General features: G+C 39.5%; 2 protein-coding genes across 2 annotated transcripts; both read right to left on the minus strand.

Annotated features, from left to right (window-relative positions):
* Nucleotides 1-1,079: 1,079 nt before the first annotated feature.
* LOC118349061 (UPF0496 protein At3g49070-like) lies at nt 1,080-2,757 on the minus strand. Its single transcript, XM_035692578.1, has 2 exons — nt 2,570-2,757; nt 1,080-2,145 (listed from the first exon to the last, which is right to left on the minus strand). The coding sequence occupies exons 1-2, from the start codon at nt 2,616-2,618 to the stop codon at nt 1,154-1,156; spliced, it is 1,041 nt and encodes a 346-aa protein (XP_035548471.1). The 5' UTR covers nt 2,619-2,757; the 3' UTR covers nt 1,080-1,153.
* A 476-nt stretch (nt 2,758-3,233) lies between these two features.
* On the minus strand, nt 3,234-19,815 carry LOC118348954 (ubiquitin carboxyl-terminal hydrolase 6-like). Its single transcript, XM_035691562.1, has 20 exons — nt 19,683-19,815; nt 19,540-19,619; nt 18,659-18,760; nt 14,847-15,032; nt 14,574-14,609; nt 14,376-14,483; nt 7,597-7,697; nt 7,345-7,471; nt 6,759-6,818; nt 6,576-6,643; nt 6,226-6,276; nt 5,653-5,761; nt 5,315-5,403; nt 4,833-4,902; nt 4,524-4,604; nt 4,306-4,407; nt 4,167-4,215; nt 3,925-4,044; nt 3,755-3,829; nt 3,234-3,472 (listed from the first exon to the last, which is right to left on the minus strand). The coding sequence occupies exons 1-20, from the start codon at nt 19,813-19,815 to the stop codon at nt 3,417-3,419; spliced, it is 1,803 nt and encodes a 600-aa protein (XP_035547455.1). The 3' UTR covers nt 3,234-3,416.
* Between the last annotated feature and the right edge of the window lie 837 nt (nt 19,816-20,652).

Raw genomic sequence — 20,652 nt, forward strand, 5'->3', positions numbered from 1 at the left:
CCTTCATGCGTTGCGTTGCGTTAACTGTACGTTCCCGAAACTTTCTTCAACGGCAGTTTCTCAACATGTCTATGATTTCAGCGACAGGTTGTGTTTTATTACCCTATATAAATGTAGGGAAACGCTTCTAATTAACAGCCCATCTGGTTTTATAAGAAAAACAGTCCTCCAATCCCAATGCGGCACGTAAGCAATTTTGGAATGAACACCATGCATAGACCAAAACACAGGAGATCGAAAATAGAAAGAGGAGAAAATCGTGTAGCCCACTGCACCGAACCAGCTTCCCCACTACACAGCTCCACGCTCTACCAAAGGCTCATAGTTTTCCAACTGCAAACTGATCAAGAATTTTCACATCTTTTCTGTTACCCTCTGATATTTGATTTCCAAAATTGACCAACTTGATCACAGTCTTCGCATGCTCAAATGCAAGTGAATAAACCCAAAGACCGAAAGGAATAATGATATAAATACCCATCACGAAGTGGTGAGGTACAATGACACAACAGATGAGCAAAAATAAAGCCCAGTAGTACTCCTCTCACTGGGTTCCAATATGTCAAAAGCAGTTCACCCGCACCCTACAAATATGCAAGAGGTGTTCAATGTTAGCAGTGTCTATATTCTCATCCCATGTTCTATATTCTCATTCATTGAATTTTCTAACAAATCCAAAGTTTAAGCTATACTTCAACTCGCCTTAAGGGAGCATATGAAGCTTTTCTCTGGTCTGATTTCTAACTTTTTGTTTTTATAAGTCTAAGCTAATTAAAGATTTCTAACTAATAGAATACTACCATGATCACATCTAACTAAAAAACATGCCATCCTGGTCATAAAAAATAATGGGGTGAATGATAGATAAAAGCAAGTGTAAGAAAGAAAAGTCTCCAAGTGTCAAAGCATAATATGATTAAGATAAATGTTTTAGTGAGTGCCCATAAAAAGTAAACTAATAAATTAACGTGGGTTGATGTAGTAAGTTATTTTCATTGTAAAGTAAATCTAACATATCATATGAAATTATGTCAATTTGTAAATTTATATTTATGAGATCTTTTTATGACTATAGCACTTCTATATAATCAATGTCAGTGTACTGTAAGAAAGTTTTGAAACTGTCAAACAAAGAACAAAGTTTTCAAACTGATCATTCGGGCTGCTGCACGATCTCTTTAACTACCAGGTTTCTAGCCCTGTTTATGGTCATGAAACACAGATACAAATGTTCCTCTAGTTCATCCAGCTGCTGCCTAAAGCTGCAATCATTCTTCTTCAATTGTCGCGCCACTTCTTCATTGGCTTGAAGCTGCTTGTCCTCTTTTCTCTCAATCCAGAACTTAACCAATGCTCGCATGTGTTCCAGCTCGTCATTCAGCCTCGCCACTTGCTGGCTTATTGTGTCCAAATCCCTATTCAATATGTAAGTCCCCTTAGCGGCTGCATCGAGCTGAGCCATTGCACGAGCTAGCCCCCTTGTGGAAACCAACTCTCGTGAAGCCACTATAAGACCCGGCATGGCCACGAGTAAAGTTATAACGTGAGCTGCGACTATTACAGCGAGTGAAGCCGTCAAAGCCACGAGAAAAACAGCCGAGCCACGTTCTAATCTATTTACAAGCCGAAGCTTGACTTGAGCCTTGTCACGGCTTGATTCGAGTTGTTTCAACAATCCGAGGCAATTGGATTGAATAGCCCGAACCCGAGTGGGCGATGTTGCGGTTAAAACAAACGGGTTGATGAAGTCGGCCCGGGTCAAAAGGGTAGTTGTTCTAAGAGAGCTGTGTATGACACGTGTACGGTCAATATCTTTCAATAGCAGGCCACATAGGAGAGAAGCATCGGCGGTTTGGATAAAATAATCGGATAAAATGGATTGGTAAGGGGGTTGAATACGGGCCGAAGCAAGGATACGGGTGACGGTGGGTTGGTCCGGGTCGAGGAGGTGTTCGGCAAAGAGGCGGTAGGATGGGAGCCGAGCTGCAGTGGTTGGAATGGTAGAATCAGCATTGGATAGGGAAAAGACGCGTGCCCAAAACTCAACGTAAGACTCTGTACGAAAGGCATTTGAATATTCCTCGCGCAAGTCCACACCGGCTGTGTGGGGCGGACTACTATTATTGCTTGCTCCAGATGCAGCTGCTGCATGCAGTTTTTTGTTTTTTTACATTAAGCAATTTGTGAAATAAAAATTCTCTTGTAAACTCAATTTACAAAAAAAAAAAAAATTATAAATTAAATCGAATCATATTAACTGTTTTAAAATGTTTTCGAACTTGAATATGATTATTATTAATTATTATTTAAATGAATTCTAGATAATAATAAATATTGTATAATTCACATTTTTATCTCTATTTTACTTAAAACGTAAAGTGTGATTAAGAAATGAGCCAAAAGTATGATGGTCTGATAGTATATGATCCGATTCTTTAAATGAAAATTTTGGATTCGAAACCCCCTTCCAGCCCTCCCCTTTAAAAAAAAAAAAAAAAAAAAAAAGAAAAGAAAAGAAAAAAAAAGAAGAAGAAATTAGTCTAACATTACTGATGAATAAAATGCTTACCAGTGCAAGAAATAAATTTTCTGAAACGAGCAATGATTCTTTTCCTCATGTCGCCTTGTTAACTGTAACGTTCAAACCTATAGAGAAAAATCGAGAAGGAAATTCTGAAAAAATAAACACGATGATTATAAGCTAAACATACCAACCGGTCTAAGAAGCTCGAAAGAAAAGTTGTTTTTTTTTTTTTGCTTGGATTCTTCCTACGGCATGGTGCGGAAGAAACTAAAGGGGACATAGCTGGGCCTTTATAGAGCAAAATGATACAAATAAAATATTAATCTAGCTTTTGCTTGAAAGCAATATGCAGGATATTTCTTCGAAGCTGGACATTGCAGTGCACGTGAAGACCTGTCTCAATATTGGATGATACTTGAAGAAGAGGAAAATTGCAGAGTTTTCTTCCTATTATTTGAAGAAAATATGGATACTTGCTTCTAGACGCATGCTTGGTCATGCAGCCCAAGAAATCAATCGTGGGCTTCTTTTTTTTTTTTTTCTTGATCAGATATTGACTTCATTGGAGATTGAAGTACTGACTCAACTTGAACCTGAGTGTAGTCTGACAAAAAAGTCCTAAAATGCATCATCTCTTTGGTTACACAAGTTTCTGTCAACTTTTCACTATTATTCACAAAAGACCCGAGAATACTCACTTACCCAAACACAAGCATTTCAGCGGAAAAAGATTATACTCGCAGCTTTTTTTTCTTTCACCGAAATTGAATTATAAAGAATTTAAAATACGCCATCCAATTGAAGGCTGTGTAGCACACTTCTTTTTAAACCTCAGTGGTAACAATGCAGAATTCTTTAATTCCTATTCAACAGGTCTAAGAGACAACAAAAATCACATGGGGACGACTCGGGCCTTGTACATGCATATATAAGCCATGTGCCAATCACCTGTAACAAGAAAAGATGAAACTTCAGCATAGGTACAGTTTGATAATGATTTTGGGGTGTAGAGAAAAACCATATCTAGATGGACAAATCCTATGGTTCATAAATGATAAAAAAAAAAAAAAAATGTAAAAGGGTTGGTTCAGTCCTCACAAAACGTATCCCTATTCTATTGGAGGCACACTAACTAACAAGGATGGTTTTCCAATTAACTTTTGCCTGTCTGCAGATATGTGCCAGGGCAAACTGATCCCATCATGCGAGCCAATAAAATTCCAATCTTACCTCCTCCAGACAGTTTAGTGATGTCTTCCTCCCGCTGTGCAATTGGGTTGTCATCATCATACTCGATCCATTTCCCTGAGATCAACAATGGTTATTCATCAGTTGAAAGCTTACATTGAGCCCAAGCCACATGAAATGAAGTACGAAACAGTATTTTGCAGAGAGCTGACCGCTTTCTTGCTTGACCCAAGCAACATAATGCCCCGAGTCAGCACTCCTACCCTTGTGGGTCAACACAGCGACCAAATCATAAACACCAGTCATATGTGTTTCCCTGTCTGATGGACCACCTGCATTGTAGAATCAGTCAAACAGCAAAAATAAGGGACCACATGCACTAGATTTCCAAAAGCCCGAATTAATTGTACAATGGAACCCCCAAGTTCAGCTAACACGCATATAAAGTTGGTACCTTCTTGGGATGTAGCATTGGATGGTTCACCGCTTACATTTGATGATCCCTGTGTGCAAAGATGAGAACAGATCATAATTCCGTTATCACATAGAAATAAGTGTTTGTACATGTGTGTATAACTAGGTTGGGTAGTCACCTCTACATTAGACATCTTCACATCATCTTTCGAACCAGCACCATCCACACCATCCTTGCTAGCTTTCAGACCAAGTTTTTTGCCTTCTTCGTCCCTTAGCACCTAAGTTTTAAAATGTAGAAATGACAATGTCCAACAAAACATGAGGTAAGAATCAAGTATTTTTTAGACTGAGATGTAATTCAAAAAGTTCATCGAAGCCATATGTAAGCAGAAACCTGGCGAGGAGTTTCCAATCTTTTGCGGAGATCATCTGAACACAAATCATAAACATCCAACTCCAATGGATAATCCACTTTCTGAGACAAGTAAAGTCTTTTAAGTAACATTGACACTGACAGTTTTAAATAGGCAGAAGCAGGATGTGGACTTGTACTTAACCCATACTACGCAGAATAATCATAAAAGAGAGAGCTCTTGGTTTATTTCCTTTCCCTTTTTTTCATCTCAATTTCCACAATGATATGAAAAAGAGAAACCCACCCTCTGCAGTGTAACAATATACAGGAGAAGGAAACTTGCATTACCCGCAAAATTTTGGCCTTCTGATTTGATTCCCTCTTCCAGAAAAAACGCACAAACTGAACAGTCAAGTACCTTGAGAAAAAAAAAAAATGCATCAACTGTAAGGATTCATATAAACTGCAATGAAAGATTTTCTTATTGCTCTTCTAATCAGGATAATTCAGACATTAAATAGGAACATCCACGTGTCCTAAAACCTCACAGTGGTGGCTTCCATGCTACAAAGGATAAAAAGTACATTTTTTATTTTTAATGATGGGGGAACCATCCCACGGCAGAGCCCTTATGACTCACCCATGGAAACTAAACCCCCAGGGAGACTAGCACAGCAACCCACAGCCTCCCACTTAAATCGCAGTTGGATCCCAGGGGAAATCGAACCTGTGACATGGGGCTCATGCACACTAGTTTGCCCTTACCACTTGGGCTACCCACGGGTGGGCAATAAAAAGTACAATTTACAATCAGAAGAAGCAAGTTGTACCTTGGTAGGCCATTGATACGAGACTCTTTCAAGTAAATTGCACTACGCCCCAAGGAAGGAGAAGCCTTTTCCAATTCTGATTTTAAACCCTACAATAACCAGTAAAATTAACAAGATAACAAAGCTTATTCAACACCTCAAAGTGGAGGATCTCTGGGTAAAGAAATTCGTCATTGCTTGCTTACTCAAAGTTTGAACATCCACATATTCCACACAAAATTTCAATTTAGCAAATACAAAGAGAGCACCACAAACTCAAATTCCAATGGACATGGTAATTTGCAAGTGCTTAAAGTGGAAAAAAATAAAGACCTTCACAATTGGATGATTATACTCACATGCTTTAGTCCTTCATGCAAATGGTTCACCTCTTGCGATATGTGGCATTTAAGAGAATAAACTGATTCTGTCTCTGAACTTTCTTCACCACTTTCTTGACAATGCACCCTGGCTCGCACCAGCACAAATAACACATTCATACAAAAAATAACCAATCTTCCAGGTTTTAATAAAAGAGAATTCAGGTGAATCATAAAAAGATGCCTCGGTACAATTTATGATTAATTACTCATGGAATTCTGCCTATGAAAGCCAATATTTCTTTGTCCCACAGCAGACAATGTGCTTTCCTTTTTGGACTGTCCCAAAATAGATTGAGAGTTTCATAAAATGAAATTGATATCTATTAACTTCTCACCTTATCTTAAAAACTTGAACTCACCTTTTTTCCTTTCAAATATGAATCCACCTTTCTTGGTCCATATGTGTATTTTGGGAAAGAGTGTTCATTTCATTAAAATGTGTATCATTTGTAAACTCTCCTTTATGTTCAGATCGAGGAAGTAATAACTAAACTGAGACTACTGCTTTAAGCCAATGTTTAATTATGAAATAACGGCATGCATGACTACCTGCTAACAAGTTCGATGCCAAAGAGGGCCTTCATAGTGTCAGGAATTTCACTGCAAGAGAATGTCATACAGGATGACGTTATACTACTGATAGGAAAAAAAAGGGAAACAATTAAACCAATAAATGCAGGTAAGACAAAAAAGGATCAGAGTGCTACAGAAGAAACAGCCTTTTGTGAAAATTGGCCATGCAAGAAATTTGAAGGAGGGAAAAGGGAGAGTGGGCACAGGGAAGTATATAGCAATCAATAATCTACTATAATTTTTTCTACAGCCAACATCAGTTCCCAGACATCCACATGGACATAGTACAGTAGCATTTACATCCTACAGAGTAAAAGGAAAAATACCTAGAACCAGTTGATTTAAGAGACTGAGAAAGTGTATATAAAAGCTGGGTCCAACATTCTTCAGCATCCTGTGACATAGATAAAATTGAATAGATAAACTTATCACCAAATCAAACTAGTAAGATATTACAATCAGAAGAAAGTAGTTTTTTTTAAAGGTATCAGAAGAAGGTAGTTTAAGACCTGTTGCATGAAGACACCATTATGCAGCTGGCCAAATTGAGGATACTTTTTACGCAACACCTGCAAACATCACAAATGAACATAATAGGTTTTCCCTCCATTACCAGCAGGAAAAATGCAATAGCAACCAATCATGGACCACGTTTGCCAAAAGTAATGTTTATGAAGAGGCTCAGATTTGATGAATTTGATGCATGTCGAAATAACTAGCAAAAAAAAAACCTAACTATGGCTGAGTAAGTTCATGAACTCCCATACCGGAGATGGAAGACAGAGCCAAGAAAGAACTCCTACGAAGTGTTAAATGAACTGTGTACTTTAGCAATGCAATAATAGAAAGCATGGGATGAATGACATTTCTATAAGCCCTAAGCACGTGGCATTGTGCAAGCAGAGGACACATATGCTACTTCATTTTCTTAACAATAAAGTTCTTTGCAAATTTTTTTCCAGATTCATGCTATAGGTTTTTCTGTCCATGGTGCTACACTTGGGATCTTAGCAAATCCCACAAGTACCCTGGTTGCAAAGGAAAGATAAAAAAGGTGTCCAATAATAAATAAAAGGGTAAAACAAGAGAACAAACCATCCAAAATTGCATCGGTGCCACAGGTTTGACACTTTTATCAAGCTCATTAAATAAATCACGTGTCGCTATAGTCAGCATATGAGAAGACTGATCCACATCATTGCTTCTTCCAGAGTGTGAGTACCTAATCAGATTTTACAAATTGATGCACACCAGTCACATAAAATGCAGCAAATTAACTATGAAAACAGCAATATAGAGAAACATTCTGAAACAATTCCCCTTTAATAATTGAAGAAAACAACTCACTTGACCAAAGCTGACTTCAACTCTGGAACAGAATGCAGACATTGTACTGTGGAGTTCATGTAACAGGTGTTTCCCAGATTAAATAGACCAGCACTATGACCCTAGAAACAGAAACAGCAAGGGCTGAGAATTTCAATTCATAAAGCAGAGGAAAAGACTAAAGTATCAAAATTAAAACAATGACCTTCAAAGCAAACTTGGTATAAATTAGAAAAAAAATGGATAAGTAATCAAATATTTTATTAAAAAAAAATAACACTATCCTAAGATTCTAAGATATTGAATCAGTAAAAAAAAAAATAACAATATCCTAATTTCAAATTAAGGGAAAAAATATTTTGATAACTAATCCATTTTACTTTGATGATGATAATTAATACATTTGATCAAAAGTACAAAGGGGCGTGCAACCCAAACGAATGGGGAGCTTGTAAAGGAAACACCCAGCTAAAAGAAGAAATATGAGCAAAAAGTCTTTGAAGTCTAGAAAATTAAGAGAGACAAAGTTGTGGCAAGAAGATGCCATAATAGGCACAGCGTGGTCATGATTTTCAAGATGAACAGGCCAACCTCAGCCTAAACCAAACATGATTGTAACCTTTTTCTGTGACCGCATCATACCCAAGGGAAGAAAAAAACTTTTTTTATGCTCCAATTTGTCTGATTCCATGAATTTCGTTCATTTTCTGGTCATGAATATGAAGTTAAGACGATTGAACCCAGACTTTTTTTTTTTTTATAGGTAATCAAGGATATTGTATTCTTAGAAATAGGCAAGGCCCAGGTACACAGGAAGTATACATGACAAACCGCCTAGCTAGAGGTTACAATAGAAAGAAGAAGATCATGGACACTAGATCCATTACAAACTATAGCCCCCACCCAAAGAAACAATGACTAAAATAAGAAAGCTTTAAGCTCAACCAATGTTCTCTCAAGATCATCAAAACATCTAGAATTTCTCTCACTCCAAATACACCAACACAAGCATATTGGTACCAATCTGCAAATTGCCGCAACCTAAGAATCTCCAAAAAGACCTCTCAAACTTGCAAGAAAGTCCACCAGCCTACAAGGCATAACCCAAGATAATCCGACTCTTAAGAAGACCTCATCCCATATCGTCTTTACCACCTCGCAGTATAGAAGCAGATGATCAACTGACTCCCCATGCTTTTTACACATACAACACCAATCTAGGACAATAACTCAACGTTTCCTCAAATTATCTATAGTGAGAATCTTGTCCAAAGAAGCTGTCCAGACAAAAAAAACTGCTTTTGAAAAAGCTTTCTTCTTCCATATGCTCTTCCACGAGAACATAGACAATCCGGAGTTCATGAGCTTATGGTAAAAAGAACTGACAGAGAAAGTATCTTTCTTAGAATGCTTCCAAAGTATCTTGTCTCCAAAACTCCCTGGAATACTTCCAGAATATAATGCCGCAAAGAACTCCGTAAAAGACTCCAACTCCCAATCATGAGCTGCCCTAATGAAATCAACATTTCATTAGGGGGTGCCATTAGAAAAGACCAAAAGGTCGGCAATCGATGCCTCCTTTACTCTAGCAATCGCAAAGATGGCAGGGAAGGTATCTCGTAGACAGTGGTTGCCACACCATATATCAAGCCAAAAAGGGACACGCAAACCATCACCTACAACAAAATGTTCATGACCCCGGAAGATCCTCCAAATGTTTCTAATGTTTTTCCACAAGCTCACACCATGAGAACCTCGTACCTCATTCGAGTACCAGCCTCCCCAAGCTTCCCCAAATTGAGAATCTATAACGGACTTCCATAGTGCCTCCCTTTCATTTTGGTACCTCCACAACCACTTACCCAAGAGAGCTTGATTGAATTTTATCAAATGGCGAATCCCCAAACCTCCTCCCAAAATTGGGGTACAAATTGTTGACCAATTAACCAAGTGGGATTTGAACTCTTCTCCCAATCCACTCCATAAGAAATCCCTTTATATCTTCTCAATGCGATTAGCCACCTTTAAGGGAAGCAGGAACAAAGACAAAAACTAGGTGGGCAAGTTAGAAAGAGTACTTTTAATCAAAGTCAACCTACCACCTTTCGACAAGTATAGCCTCTTCCAAGCAGCCAATCTGCACTCCACCCTTACGACTACATCGTTCCAAATCCTTTCAGATTTAAAAGATGCACCCAAAGGTAAGCCAAGATACTTCAAAGGGAGCGAATATATCTTACAACCCAGGGTAGTAGCTAGAATCTCCACATAGGGGGCAGCCCCCACTGGCACTATTTCTAACTTTGCAAGGTTAATGCTCAGACCTGACACAACAGCAAAGCAAAGGAGAAGCGCCCTCAAGTCTTGGACTTGTCCAAGGTGTGCACCATAAAAGATGAGCGTGTCATCTGCAAATAACAAGTGAGAAATATGGAGATTGTCATTCCCCACTGAGAAACCATGGAGCAACCCACCATCCACCAAGCCCTCAATCATCTTGCTGAGAGCTTCCATGACAAAAAGAAAAGGAAGAGAAGAAAGCGGATCTCCCTGTCTCAGGCCACAAGAGGAGTTGAAGAAACCAACCGGAGATTCATTTACCAAAATAGAGAAACGAGCTGAAGAGATACAAAATTCTATCCATTTCTGTCATTTTCCCCCAAAACCACATCTTTCAAGTAAGTGAAGGAGGAACTTCCAGTTTACATGATCGTATGCTTTCTCCATGTCTAACTTGCAAAGCAACCAGGTTCTCTAGACTTCAATCGACCATCCAATACGTCATTTGCGATAAGTACCGAGTCAAGAATTTGTCTACCTTTGACAAACGCATTTTGTGACTTCGAAATAAGTTTTTCCACCATTTAGCTTAGCCTATTTGCTAATACTTTGGATAGAATCTTGTACATACCATTCACAAGACTAAAGGGGCGAAAGTCTCTCACATCCGTGGACCCCACCTTTTTAGGAATGAGGGCTAAAAAGGTGGCATTGAGACTCTTCAAATCTAGCATTAGAATGAAAATCATGAAAGACTTGCATAATATCCTCCTTGACCACCTCTCAACAAACTTGAAAGAAACCCAAAGTAAAGTCATCCGGACCGGGAGCCTTATCACTTGCCATACCTATCTGATAACATTGCCTACTTCCTCTTCTGTAAAAGGCATTTCTAACCACCCTATGCACTGATAGTCTAAAGGGAAAAGAGACAAACCATCCACTCTCGGTCTCAAATTATGCTCCTCAAATAGGAGTTGTTGATAGTAATGTTCAATGTGGTTTTTGAAAACCCTCTGATCCGAAGAAGCTACCCCATCTACCATCAATGTATCAATATCATTGTTCCTCCTATGAGAGTTAGCCATCTGCTTCAGGTCCTGTTTTAGCGTTTTCAACTTTTTTGCCATAATGAAGCTTGGAGAGCCTTGGAAACTATAGGAAGTCCACCATAGTCTGACCCTGTCTACAAAACCGTCAATTTTAAGCCACATATGCTCAAATTTGAAATACCTTTTACCCCCTTGGATACCTCCACAATCTAAAATGATGGGGAAGTGGTCGGAGTATAAACGAGGTAATCTTCTTTAAGCTACATCCAGAAAATGTGACTCCCAATCGGAGGTTAGCAAAAATCTATCGATCCTCAACCAAGAAGGAAAATCCCGGTTATTGGACCAAGTAAACGTGCCACCAGATAATGGAATGTCCATGAGCTCCTATTCTGAAATGAAGTCAGAAAAATCACTCATAGCATGAGTGATGTGGGGAGCTCCTGACCTTTCGCATGGAAAGCGAGATGTAATAAAGTCCCCCCCCCCGATGCAACTTGGAAGCTCCCACCAACTAATGACTCCCGCCAGTTCGTCCCACAAAAATCTTCTCTCAGAATCAATATTTGGGCCGTAAACACCAGCAAAAGTCCATTTGAAGCCATCTTCTAGATTAACAAAAGAGCATGCAACTGAGAAAACACCCACACACTCTTCCACCCTTTCCACCGCCCTTGTATCAAACATAATGAGAACTCCCCCGGGAGCTCCTCTTGAAGGTAAATAAGACCACTCAACATGTTGCTCTCTCCATAAGCTTCAAACTACTTGTCTTGTGATAGCTTCCAACTTAGTCTCTTATTAGCAAATAATGTCCTATTTCCATTGGCGAAGTAAATTTCTGACTTGGAGCCGCTTATTAGGATCCTGTAGCCCCCTTACATTCCATGAAATTATTTTTGGCTTCATGGAACAACCACTTTACCCCTCCCCTTACTACGCTCCCGGGTAGAGCTTTTCTCACCTCCATCCTCTTTCATTGCCCAATCTAACCTTCTGAGTTCTCTTTCCCTTTTTTTGCCGAAGCCAATAATTGATCGGACTTGGATTGGGCATTCACAGCCTCTACAGCAATAAGTAGAGCCATAAATTCAGCTTCAAAATCCCCATAAGAGATTCCTACCATATGCTTAATATCCATCGCTCTCTAAATAACCCAATCAAACACATTGGGATGAAAAGAGAAGATTGGAGTAGGTTCATCCTCCCCCTCCCTGTTATTAGAAAACAAAATCAAAGTGCCAGCATCTTCTACCATCTCCAATCCCGGAGAAACTGCCAACTCCGGCAAATAATTTGTCACCAAAGAGGCTGGCAAAAGATCAGAGGGTACCGGCGGCATAGGTTGGGCCACCACCCAGAGGGTACCGGCGGCATAGGTTGTACCACCACAAAGGGTGGTGGCCCAACCAAGAACTCCCCGAGTTCTAACAAACCTTGCGGAGGGCCATTGGCTACCTCGGAGGTTGCCGTCACTTGGGATCTCAAAACTGAGGTTGCCGTCACCGCCATAAAGTCAAGCGAAGGTTCAGAGAGTACCAGCGACGTAGTCTGAGCCACCACAGTGGGTGGTGGCCCATCCAATGACTTCCCGAGTTCCAAAAGACCTTGCGTTGGGCCGCTGGCTACCTTGGAAGTTGCTGTTACACGGGAAATCGAAGTTGTGGCTGTCGTCTCATGAGTCACCGACGACAGAGAAGCCGAAGATTTATGCTTCAGAGCAGATTCCGGAGATGGAACGGCTTTACACATATTTGAAACAACGGACCCAGAAATCTATGTCGAACCCACCAACACCAACTCCAACGCCCCAGAATTCTCCGTCGAACCCACCGCCATCTCCAAAGAGATCGCCGCCATCGCTATCGACCCCTGCCCCACTGCCGACGAAGGACGATGAGAAGACGAAAGGGCTTCTCTGTAAGGAGCCCTACGTCTCCAAGCAACAGACGAGCCCTGGGCCTGAGCGACGGGCTGGCCCAAAAAATTAGGTCGTTGGGCCATGGGATAGCTTGCAGGCCCATCAGAAAGCCGTTGGGCCACTGGAAAGCAAGCCTGCGAAGGAGACCCATCAGAAGGCTGTTGGGCCATTGGAAAGACGGCCTGCAAATGAGGCCCCTCAGAAACCACTCCTTTACCCTTAAACCCAGAAACAAGAAACGGCACATTTAAGGGGCCTTCTCCCTGGCCTATTTTGAAAACCATCTCCCTCTGCAAAGCCTCCTCAACACAACGTTTTATCATTCTCATATTAAGAAGATAACCCCCCACTTGCGTCTCCATCTCAGCCAAGGCATGATGCAGAGTTGACAAACTTGGCCCCGACAAGCACCTGCCCAAACACACCTCTTCACAATGCCGCGCCTTCGCCAGACTTGACCTCTCTGCAGATTTTGGAACTCGAGACAAGGTCTCTCTGTACAAAGAGAAAACATGGTGTCCCTGCGATGGGGAAGGAGGCAGCCATGGGAGGCTCCCTCTGATTTTCCTTCCCAAAACAGAGGAAGTTGCAGAAAAATCCTTCAGCAGCTCTCCAAAGTTCCTCTAGCCAGTCCCTTCCCTCCCTTCCGGAATCACTAGTAAGCCGCGCCGTTTCTCTTGGACAAACTCCGAAAGAGAGAAATAGCTCCCATAAGAGTTGCGTTGCCTCTACAACACCAACACCTGCGAGCCAAATCTACGTGATCTGATGAACACAGAAGATCCCTCGTAAACTACCCCTTCCTCCACCATGGCAGCCAACCATCCCATAGAGGCTTGTTCAATAAAAATGTGATTCACAGCGCGACAACTGCTCTCAGTGATTATCCACCCCTCGTGTTCATCTTTTTAAACTCAAAGCACTTTTGATCAATAACAACATTACTACTCAACCCCATCATAACACAACCCCTCAAACAGAACTGAGAAGAAAAAACTACGCAAAAAAGAAACCAGACGCTGGATCAACCAGCGATAGCAAAACAGCAACAAAGAAAAAACATTTTTCTCAAGTGTATGGAGAGAAAAAACATTTTTCTCAAGTGTACACCTGATTTTTAAACCCAGACTTATTTATATACAGAAAATATTTCAATTATTTCTTTTTTTGGGAGATCCATGATATTCATGATCCAGGTCAATTATTAACAATACATATTCATTATCCAACCTACATCATGGTTCTAAGTCATCTTTCCTAACTGAGTTCCTAACTAGCATACAATCGCAAGGTTAAAGCATATGGTAATTGTAGCACGAGGTCAAACAACAACATTACAGATATATATATATTTTTTATAAGTAACAACATTACAGATATATCCATTAAAAAAGTATTGCTCCTGTATGCAACATTTTTTAAAAGCAACTCCTGTATACGTTGCTTCTTTTTTTTTTATCAGTAAACTCCAATATACACTCGAGTATATATTAAACAACTTTTAAATACATGTGCATGCTTCAGAACAGAAGAGTCATGTATCTTACCATGGCAACCACTTGCTCTTCTTCTGGAAGATCTTCCACAAAAACAGGTCCCTTCTCTGGAGCCTTGATAATCTCATCTGCGGTTCCCATCATCATTAATTTTTGACCCTAGACAAAATAAATGCAGCGCATCACCTAAGAACAAAATATAGAAGTATAAAAAAGATAAAGTCAAGGGCATTATGAAGGTCAAAGCACCTCTTTTACTCCTAGTGTCGACCAATCTCCATCATCCTGCATTTCCCCCCAAACAAAATGAATTTGAGAATTATAAGTTTCTTTTTTTAAGTAGCCAATGAGCTTTCACTTGTACTGCACCTCCTTGCCATATAAGATTGAGATTGAGAGTGGAGGTGATGTTGCGAGTTGTGAAGAGTGATTTATTGCAGACTTACTTTATGATCCACTAGATTTGAACAGATCAAGATATGGATTGATTTTATAGCAGCATAAACAAAGGCATCTATTTACCTTCAGTAAACCACCCTTAACCATAATCTTCTGCCTTACAGGAGGAACCCCAGTTAGATCATACAGCTGGCACTTGAAAACATTTGGAGACTGGGTGGTATCAATTTCCACATCTTTAAACAGCTCCTTCTGCCATTTTACATTGACTGTAAAGAGATACACATTGCAATTATCAGAAACAGGGAACTAAGATGTAAAAAATCAGAGCACAGGTAATAAGAAAACTAAAAGGAAAAAACAAAAAGAAAAAACAAGGTTTAGATCAGCCACCAACTCACCCCGTATTTAGAAGGTCAATAAAAATTCATCGGCTCTGTTGGTACATGGGCCGCCAAAGCCCAATCTAAAGCAGCCCGAGATGGTGAACAAGTCATCACACGACGCGATGACTTGCAAATCATCACCTGGGGCAAGCGCAATGGCAGATAAGTTGCCAGACCACTCTCAATTTTTTGGCAAGACAGTAAAATAGGAAGCAATCCCTTCCTTAATATAGGAAAAAGTGAACCCTCGAGACCCGAGACATTTATTGCAATATAAAGCAAATACCGTTTTATTAAATAAACAAGACATAAATGAAGGGTCATTAATTGTCAAAAAAACAGGGACATTCGCTTTAAGAAAAATACTAAATGTATTTAAGAAAAATTTACTTCTCTATATGTTTGTTATTGATAGGCTGAAAATCATAAAATTTAAAATTCAAAAAAAAAAAAAAAACCTTGAATTTAAAAAAAAAAATAACAGAATGAGTAATAAAATTGTAAGTAAAAGAACATGTGAAGACCTTGACGATGCACAAGATCATTAAACGAAATGACGGACTGGTGGCTCAGGGGATCCCCCCCCGCCAGCCCGTTATACACGTATATATAGAAAAAAACCCTAGACACCCATCTTCTTTCTCTCCTTTTCCTTTCTCCTTTATTCTTTTCTCAATGCACAGGCTGCAGAGAGAGATCCATGGCCATGGGTCTCCATGCGCAGACCATGGCTGTGGGTTTGACTTAATTTGAAAGTTTTTGGTTTGATTGGGCGGGACCCTGGACAGTGCTGGGAATTTGGGAAATCCACCCGCCCGTTCAGCGGGTAGGCAAGTATAGGGGCTGGTAGTAAGGGAAGAGGCTACCCGTCCATCTAGGGAAGGAGGAACTCTAAATGTCCCTTGAAAAATGGCTCCAGGGCTAACCAGTAAATAGCCCGAGTTATAAGGGAAACATGATTGATAACCTCTCCATTCTCCTGCTTACTAGGATTACTCTACTCGGAATCTAACTTAAGCATCAGAGTTTTCATACGTCGGTACTAAATTACGAGTATTGAAGAATTCACTCGAATCCTAAAGTAAACGCATAACAAATCGACCGTCCGCTGCAATTCCATGTCTAAAAACTAAAAAATATCCATAACTCAAGCCCGAAAAGAGTAAACATGAACAAAAAATAAAAATAAAAAACTCAAAACTAAAAACTAAAAATCGGAAATTTCGAAATTTCCTAAACCCTATAAATCATGGTAAACCACTCGATCAAGGTCTAATAGTCCCAAAAGCCGAACAATGATGTTCAAAACAAACAGCAAAACAGCAAATCTTGGACTCGGTTAATGAAATGGAAAATATAGTAGATTGAAGATGGAACTCTTGGGAGGGTCGCTGACCTGTAATCATGATTGAGAATCTATACGTCAAGAATCCAGAGGGAGATATGTCAGGGTTTTGCAGCGCTAATCTTGGAGGGGCAAATAGACAACGTGCTTATGGAAAGCGTTCGTATTGCATGCGAGTTTTATATTTGAGTTGAGAACTTGAGATGATAAAATTATTAAAATATTATTTTTTAATATTATTATTATTTAAAATTTAAAAATTTTAAGTTATTTATTATATTTTATATTAAAATTTTAAAAAATTATAATAATAAATTCAAATGTGTTTAGAAACCAAACGAATAGAGATTGAATACGAATTTGGATTTGATTCAAATTTGAGTCCGATTGTAGATTTGAAAGCTCCTACACTCCCAATACAGATCACCTCTTTTAGGTTGCGCTTTGGTAGTAAGAATAGTTTAGATGAATTATGATTAAAGATTGGAGTGAGTTTGTAAATCTCATCGAGAGTAATTTGAATTGTTTAAATGTATAAAATATGTTGAATTGTTCACTTTTGAATATAAAATAGACAAATGTGTAGATTCTATCAGTGATTGATTTTATTAATAATGATGGTGAAATAATGATTTTATTTATATGTTGTAGTGATAAATACAATTATTATGATAAATAATTCTCAACAACTTTAAAAATTAATTTTGCGCAACATTTTTTAGACAAATTTTATTTACATGAAATACTGATGGTTAATACAACTCTTAGGTGTTGTTGCGATTGAAGCCATGAGCAAAAAGTCGAGCTGGTGTGTCTTGTGGCTTTGGGCATGGCTGGCTTTATAATAAAGGTTGAGAAATCACAGGGGAGACAGGGAGGCAGATCACATGAGAGATTTCGAATCTCCCTCGGATAGCTACCATGTCAAAGTCCAATGATAGAGGAATCCTTAAAACTAACAATAGGATGAACTATGGAGCACGTGGTCCTAAGAAGGCTCACGGACCCTCGAGAGATTCATCTTGATGGGATAAGGGATAGAAAGGAGATAGTGTTGTAGACACACACACACCCAGAGTTGCAGAGAGAGAGTTAAGGGTACGAAGTCTTGACAGATTTCAGTTCAATTTTCACTATGGGGGGATTCTCTCGGAGAAGCCATGGCTTGGACTGTGATGGGAGAAAATTGATTTGTGGAATAAGGGAAAGGCAAAGTGTGAAGCGGCGTTGGCAGAGAGGGAGAGAAAGGAATGGTTGCTAGGAGAAATTTTGACCCTTTCGGCAATTCATTTTATCCATCCCATTGATATCCGGCCCCCGCTTGGGACAGGCGGAAGCATCATTTAGCAGAGAATGCCCACACATAATATATATATTTAAAAATAATAATTCTTTTAATAAAATGAAATCGTTTTGATACAAGGTTTTGTTTTAAAATCTTTTCTTCCCGCACCTCTCTCTCAATCTCTCTGTATAAAGTACCATTTGGTCGTTTCTTTGTCATCACCACCAGCTGGTCGCCGTCATAGTCTCTCTCCCTTTTGGCATCACCACCCTCCCATGTATCTCTCTTTAGTTGAGTTTGTCTTTTCTAGCTTGGTACTAATTTAATTTATTTATGAGCAATTATAAAGCTCATGGGTTGATCAGTAGTTTAATTGGCATTACCTTCTTTTATAGTAACAAAGGGTGAATTAGATGTTCAAATGTGGGTCATATTGTGAAATATTATGCAAAACACATACCAACGATGTCAAATAAAGTAAAAAGCAACACAATCAAGAACACGACACACAATATACGTGGTTCGGTAAATTGCCTACGTCCACAGAGTTTCAAAAATCTTATTAACCAGAGAAGATTACAATCACTTAATCTCAACTCACACTCTCTAGGGCTTTTTAACAACCAAATGAACATTGGCTCGAGCGGAGTGTCGAGCAGGACTCGAGCGAACTCTCGGACTTGATCTTCGCTCGAGCGGTATGTCGAGCGAACTTTGGCTCGAGCCAACTTTCAGCAAACATTTTTTCAACTCCAAAACCAGTCTCCACATATACCCCAACAATCTTCCACTTGGAGACTGAGTCTCCATATGCCAGCCATTGTTTCCAGTCAAGCCATATCATCTCTGCAGCTCACAGCTCCCGACTTCAAGCTAGAAGACCCACTGAAGTCAAGCCCGACTTTTGTCTTCCACATACATCGCCCTTAGTCAGCACATCCACAGGGCGATTCACAACTCCCACTGGATCAGGAGTATCTGGTCTTAAACCGATTTTGACAACCTTAGCCAACTTTCCAGGCTTTCATGAGAAACGATAAAGTTGACTCACTTTGGCTTCCTCACATGTTTTGCACGATCAAGCCTGCATTTTTGCACTATTGTATTTCTCTGCACATCATTAGACTCTAATATTAAATACAAAGAGTTATACATCTTACCATGCGCTAGGACAAACGCACCCTTAGTGATTTTCCAATCTCCTATAGAGAACGCTATTGCAAAACTGTCTTTATTAAGCTGTCCCACATATATCAAGTTTTTCTTCAGATTTGGAACATGTATGACTTGCTGTAAAGTTCACACGCTCTCGTTTGGAAGTGTGATGTGCACATCACCCACTCCCACTACATTTAGTGCCTCTCCATCAGCCGCATACATATTTTCAAAATCACCAGCAACATAATTTTGCATGGTTTCTCGATGCGAGGTGCTATAAAAGAATATCCTGAATCCAACACCCAATCATCAATCAGACTATGCACTGCAAGAAGTAAGGCATCATGAATTTCATATGCCACTACATTCACAGCATCATCATCAGAACTTTCATGATTCCTTTAGTTTCTCTTGATGTGATCCGGCTTGCCACAACTCCAGCATGTAATCTGCTGCCCATATCTCATCTTACTCTTCCCCCTACTCTTGGAACTTGGCATGTCATGTCCTCTACCCCTATTGTCAACAATCAGGACCGATCCAGAACCCGATGACTCACTTGAGTCTTTCCTATGTACCTCTTCAGCAAGTATCATGTCACGTATGTCATCATAGTTTTGCCTTGCTGGTTGAACTACTCACAGCCATCCTCATGACATCCCAACTATTTGGCAACGATGACAATATAATCAATGATCTAATCTCATCATCAAACTCAATATCTACATAAAACAATTGATTTGTGATCGTATTGAATTCATTCAAGTGTTGGTCAACATACATACCTTCAGACATCTTCAGATTAAACAATTTTGTCATCAAGTGTACCTTATTGTTCGCATACGGCTTTTCATACATACTTGATAAAGTCGCCATGAGATCCACCGTGATTCTCTCCTTATTGACATTGTGTGCCATTGTTATGGACAAAGTCAGCTGAACAAGACCTAGAACCTATCGATCTAACAGGATCCACTTAGCATCATCCATGCTCTCTGGCTTATTTCCCAACAGTGGAAGGTGGAGCCTTTTCCCATTGAGATAATCCTCAATCTGCATCTTCTAGTACCCAAAATCAGTGTCGTCGAACTTCTCGATCTCGGGTGCATTTACTTTATCTCCAGCCATCATTCTCCTTCAGATCCGACTTTGGCTCTTGATACCAATTGTTGTGGAATGTTATGCAAAACACACACCAACGATAACAAATAAAGTAAAAGCAATACAATCAAGAACACGATACACAATATACATGGTTCGGCAAATTGCTTACATCCACAGAGTTGCAGAAATCTTATTAACTAGAGGAGATTACAATCACTTAATCTCAACTCACACTCTCAAGGGCTTTTTGATTTCTCACAAAATATGCACTTACTAAATAATTGTTCTATCTCAAAATATGCTTGAGGCCGTCCAACACAAGTCTAATATGATATATTTATAGTGAGTGGCGCTGAAAATCGAATTTGGCAAAAGTTACGTACTCCGCTCGAGTGAACAACCAAATGAACATTGACTCGAGTGGAGTGGAGTGTCGAGTGGGACTCGAGCGAACTCTCGAAGTTGATTTTCGCTCAAGCGGTATGTCGAGCGAAAACCAGTTTCCACATATACCCCAACAGGTCACTTGTTTGAATTAGATATTCAGATTGAAGAAGGTCATGTATTGCAATTGTGTAAAATTGTTTAAAATATTATTTTTAATATTATTATTATTTTTAAAGTTAAAAAAGTTAAATCGAGATTTGAGAA

This window comes from Juglans regia, chromosome 7 (genome assembly GCF_001411555.2).
Source record: "Juglans regia cultivar Chandler chromosome 7, Walnut 2.0, whole genome shotgun sequence".
NCBI lineage: Eukaryota > Viridiplantae > Streptophyta > Magnoliopsida > Fagales > Juglandaceae > Juglans > Juglans regia.

What these genes read in the sequence shown, in the direction of transcription:
- LOC118349061 (XM_035692578.1), bottom strand. Translation starts at nt 2,618, where the DNA reads ATGAGGAAAAGAATCATTGCTCGTTTCAGAAAATTTATTTCTTGCACT. An exon ending in AAAATTTATTTCTTGCACTG is followed by an intron (nt 2,146 to 2,569) that starts GTAAGCATTTTA and finishes AACTGCATGCAG; the next exon opens with CAGCTGCATCTGGAGCAAGC.
- LOC118348954 (XM_035691562.1), bottom strand. Translation starts at nt 19,815, where the DNA reads ATGGCACACAATGTCAATAAGGAGAGAATCACGGTGGATCTCATGGCG. An exon ending in AAGAGCAAGTGGTTGCCATG is followed by an intron (nt 7,698 to 14,375) that starts GTAAGATACATG and finishes TTCTGTTTCTAG; the next exon opens with GGTCATAGTGCTGGTCTATT. An exon ending in CTTAAATCAACTGGTTCTAG is followed by an intron (nt 6,277 to 6,575) that starts GTATTTTTCCTT and finishes ATTCTCTTGCAG; the next exon opens with TGAAATTCCTGACACTATGA.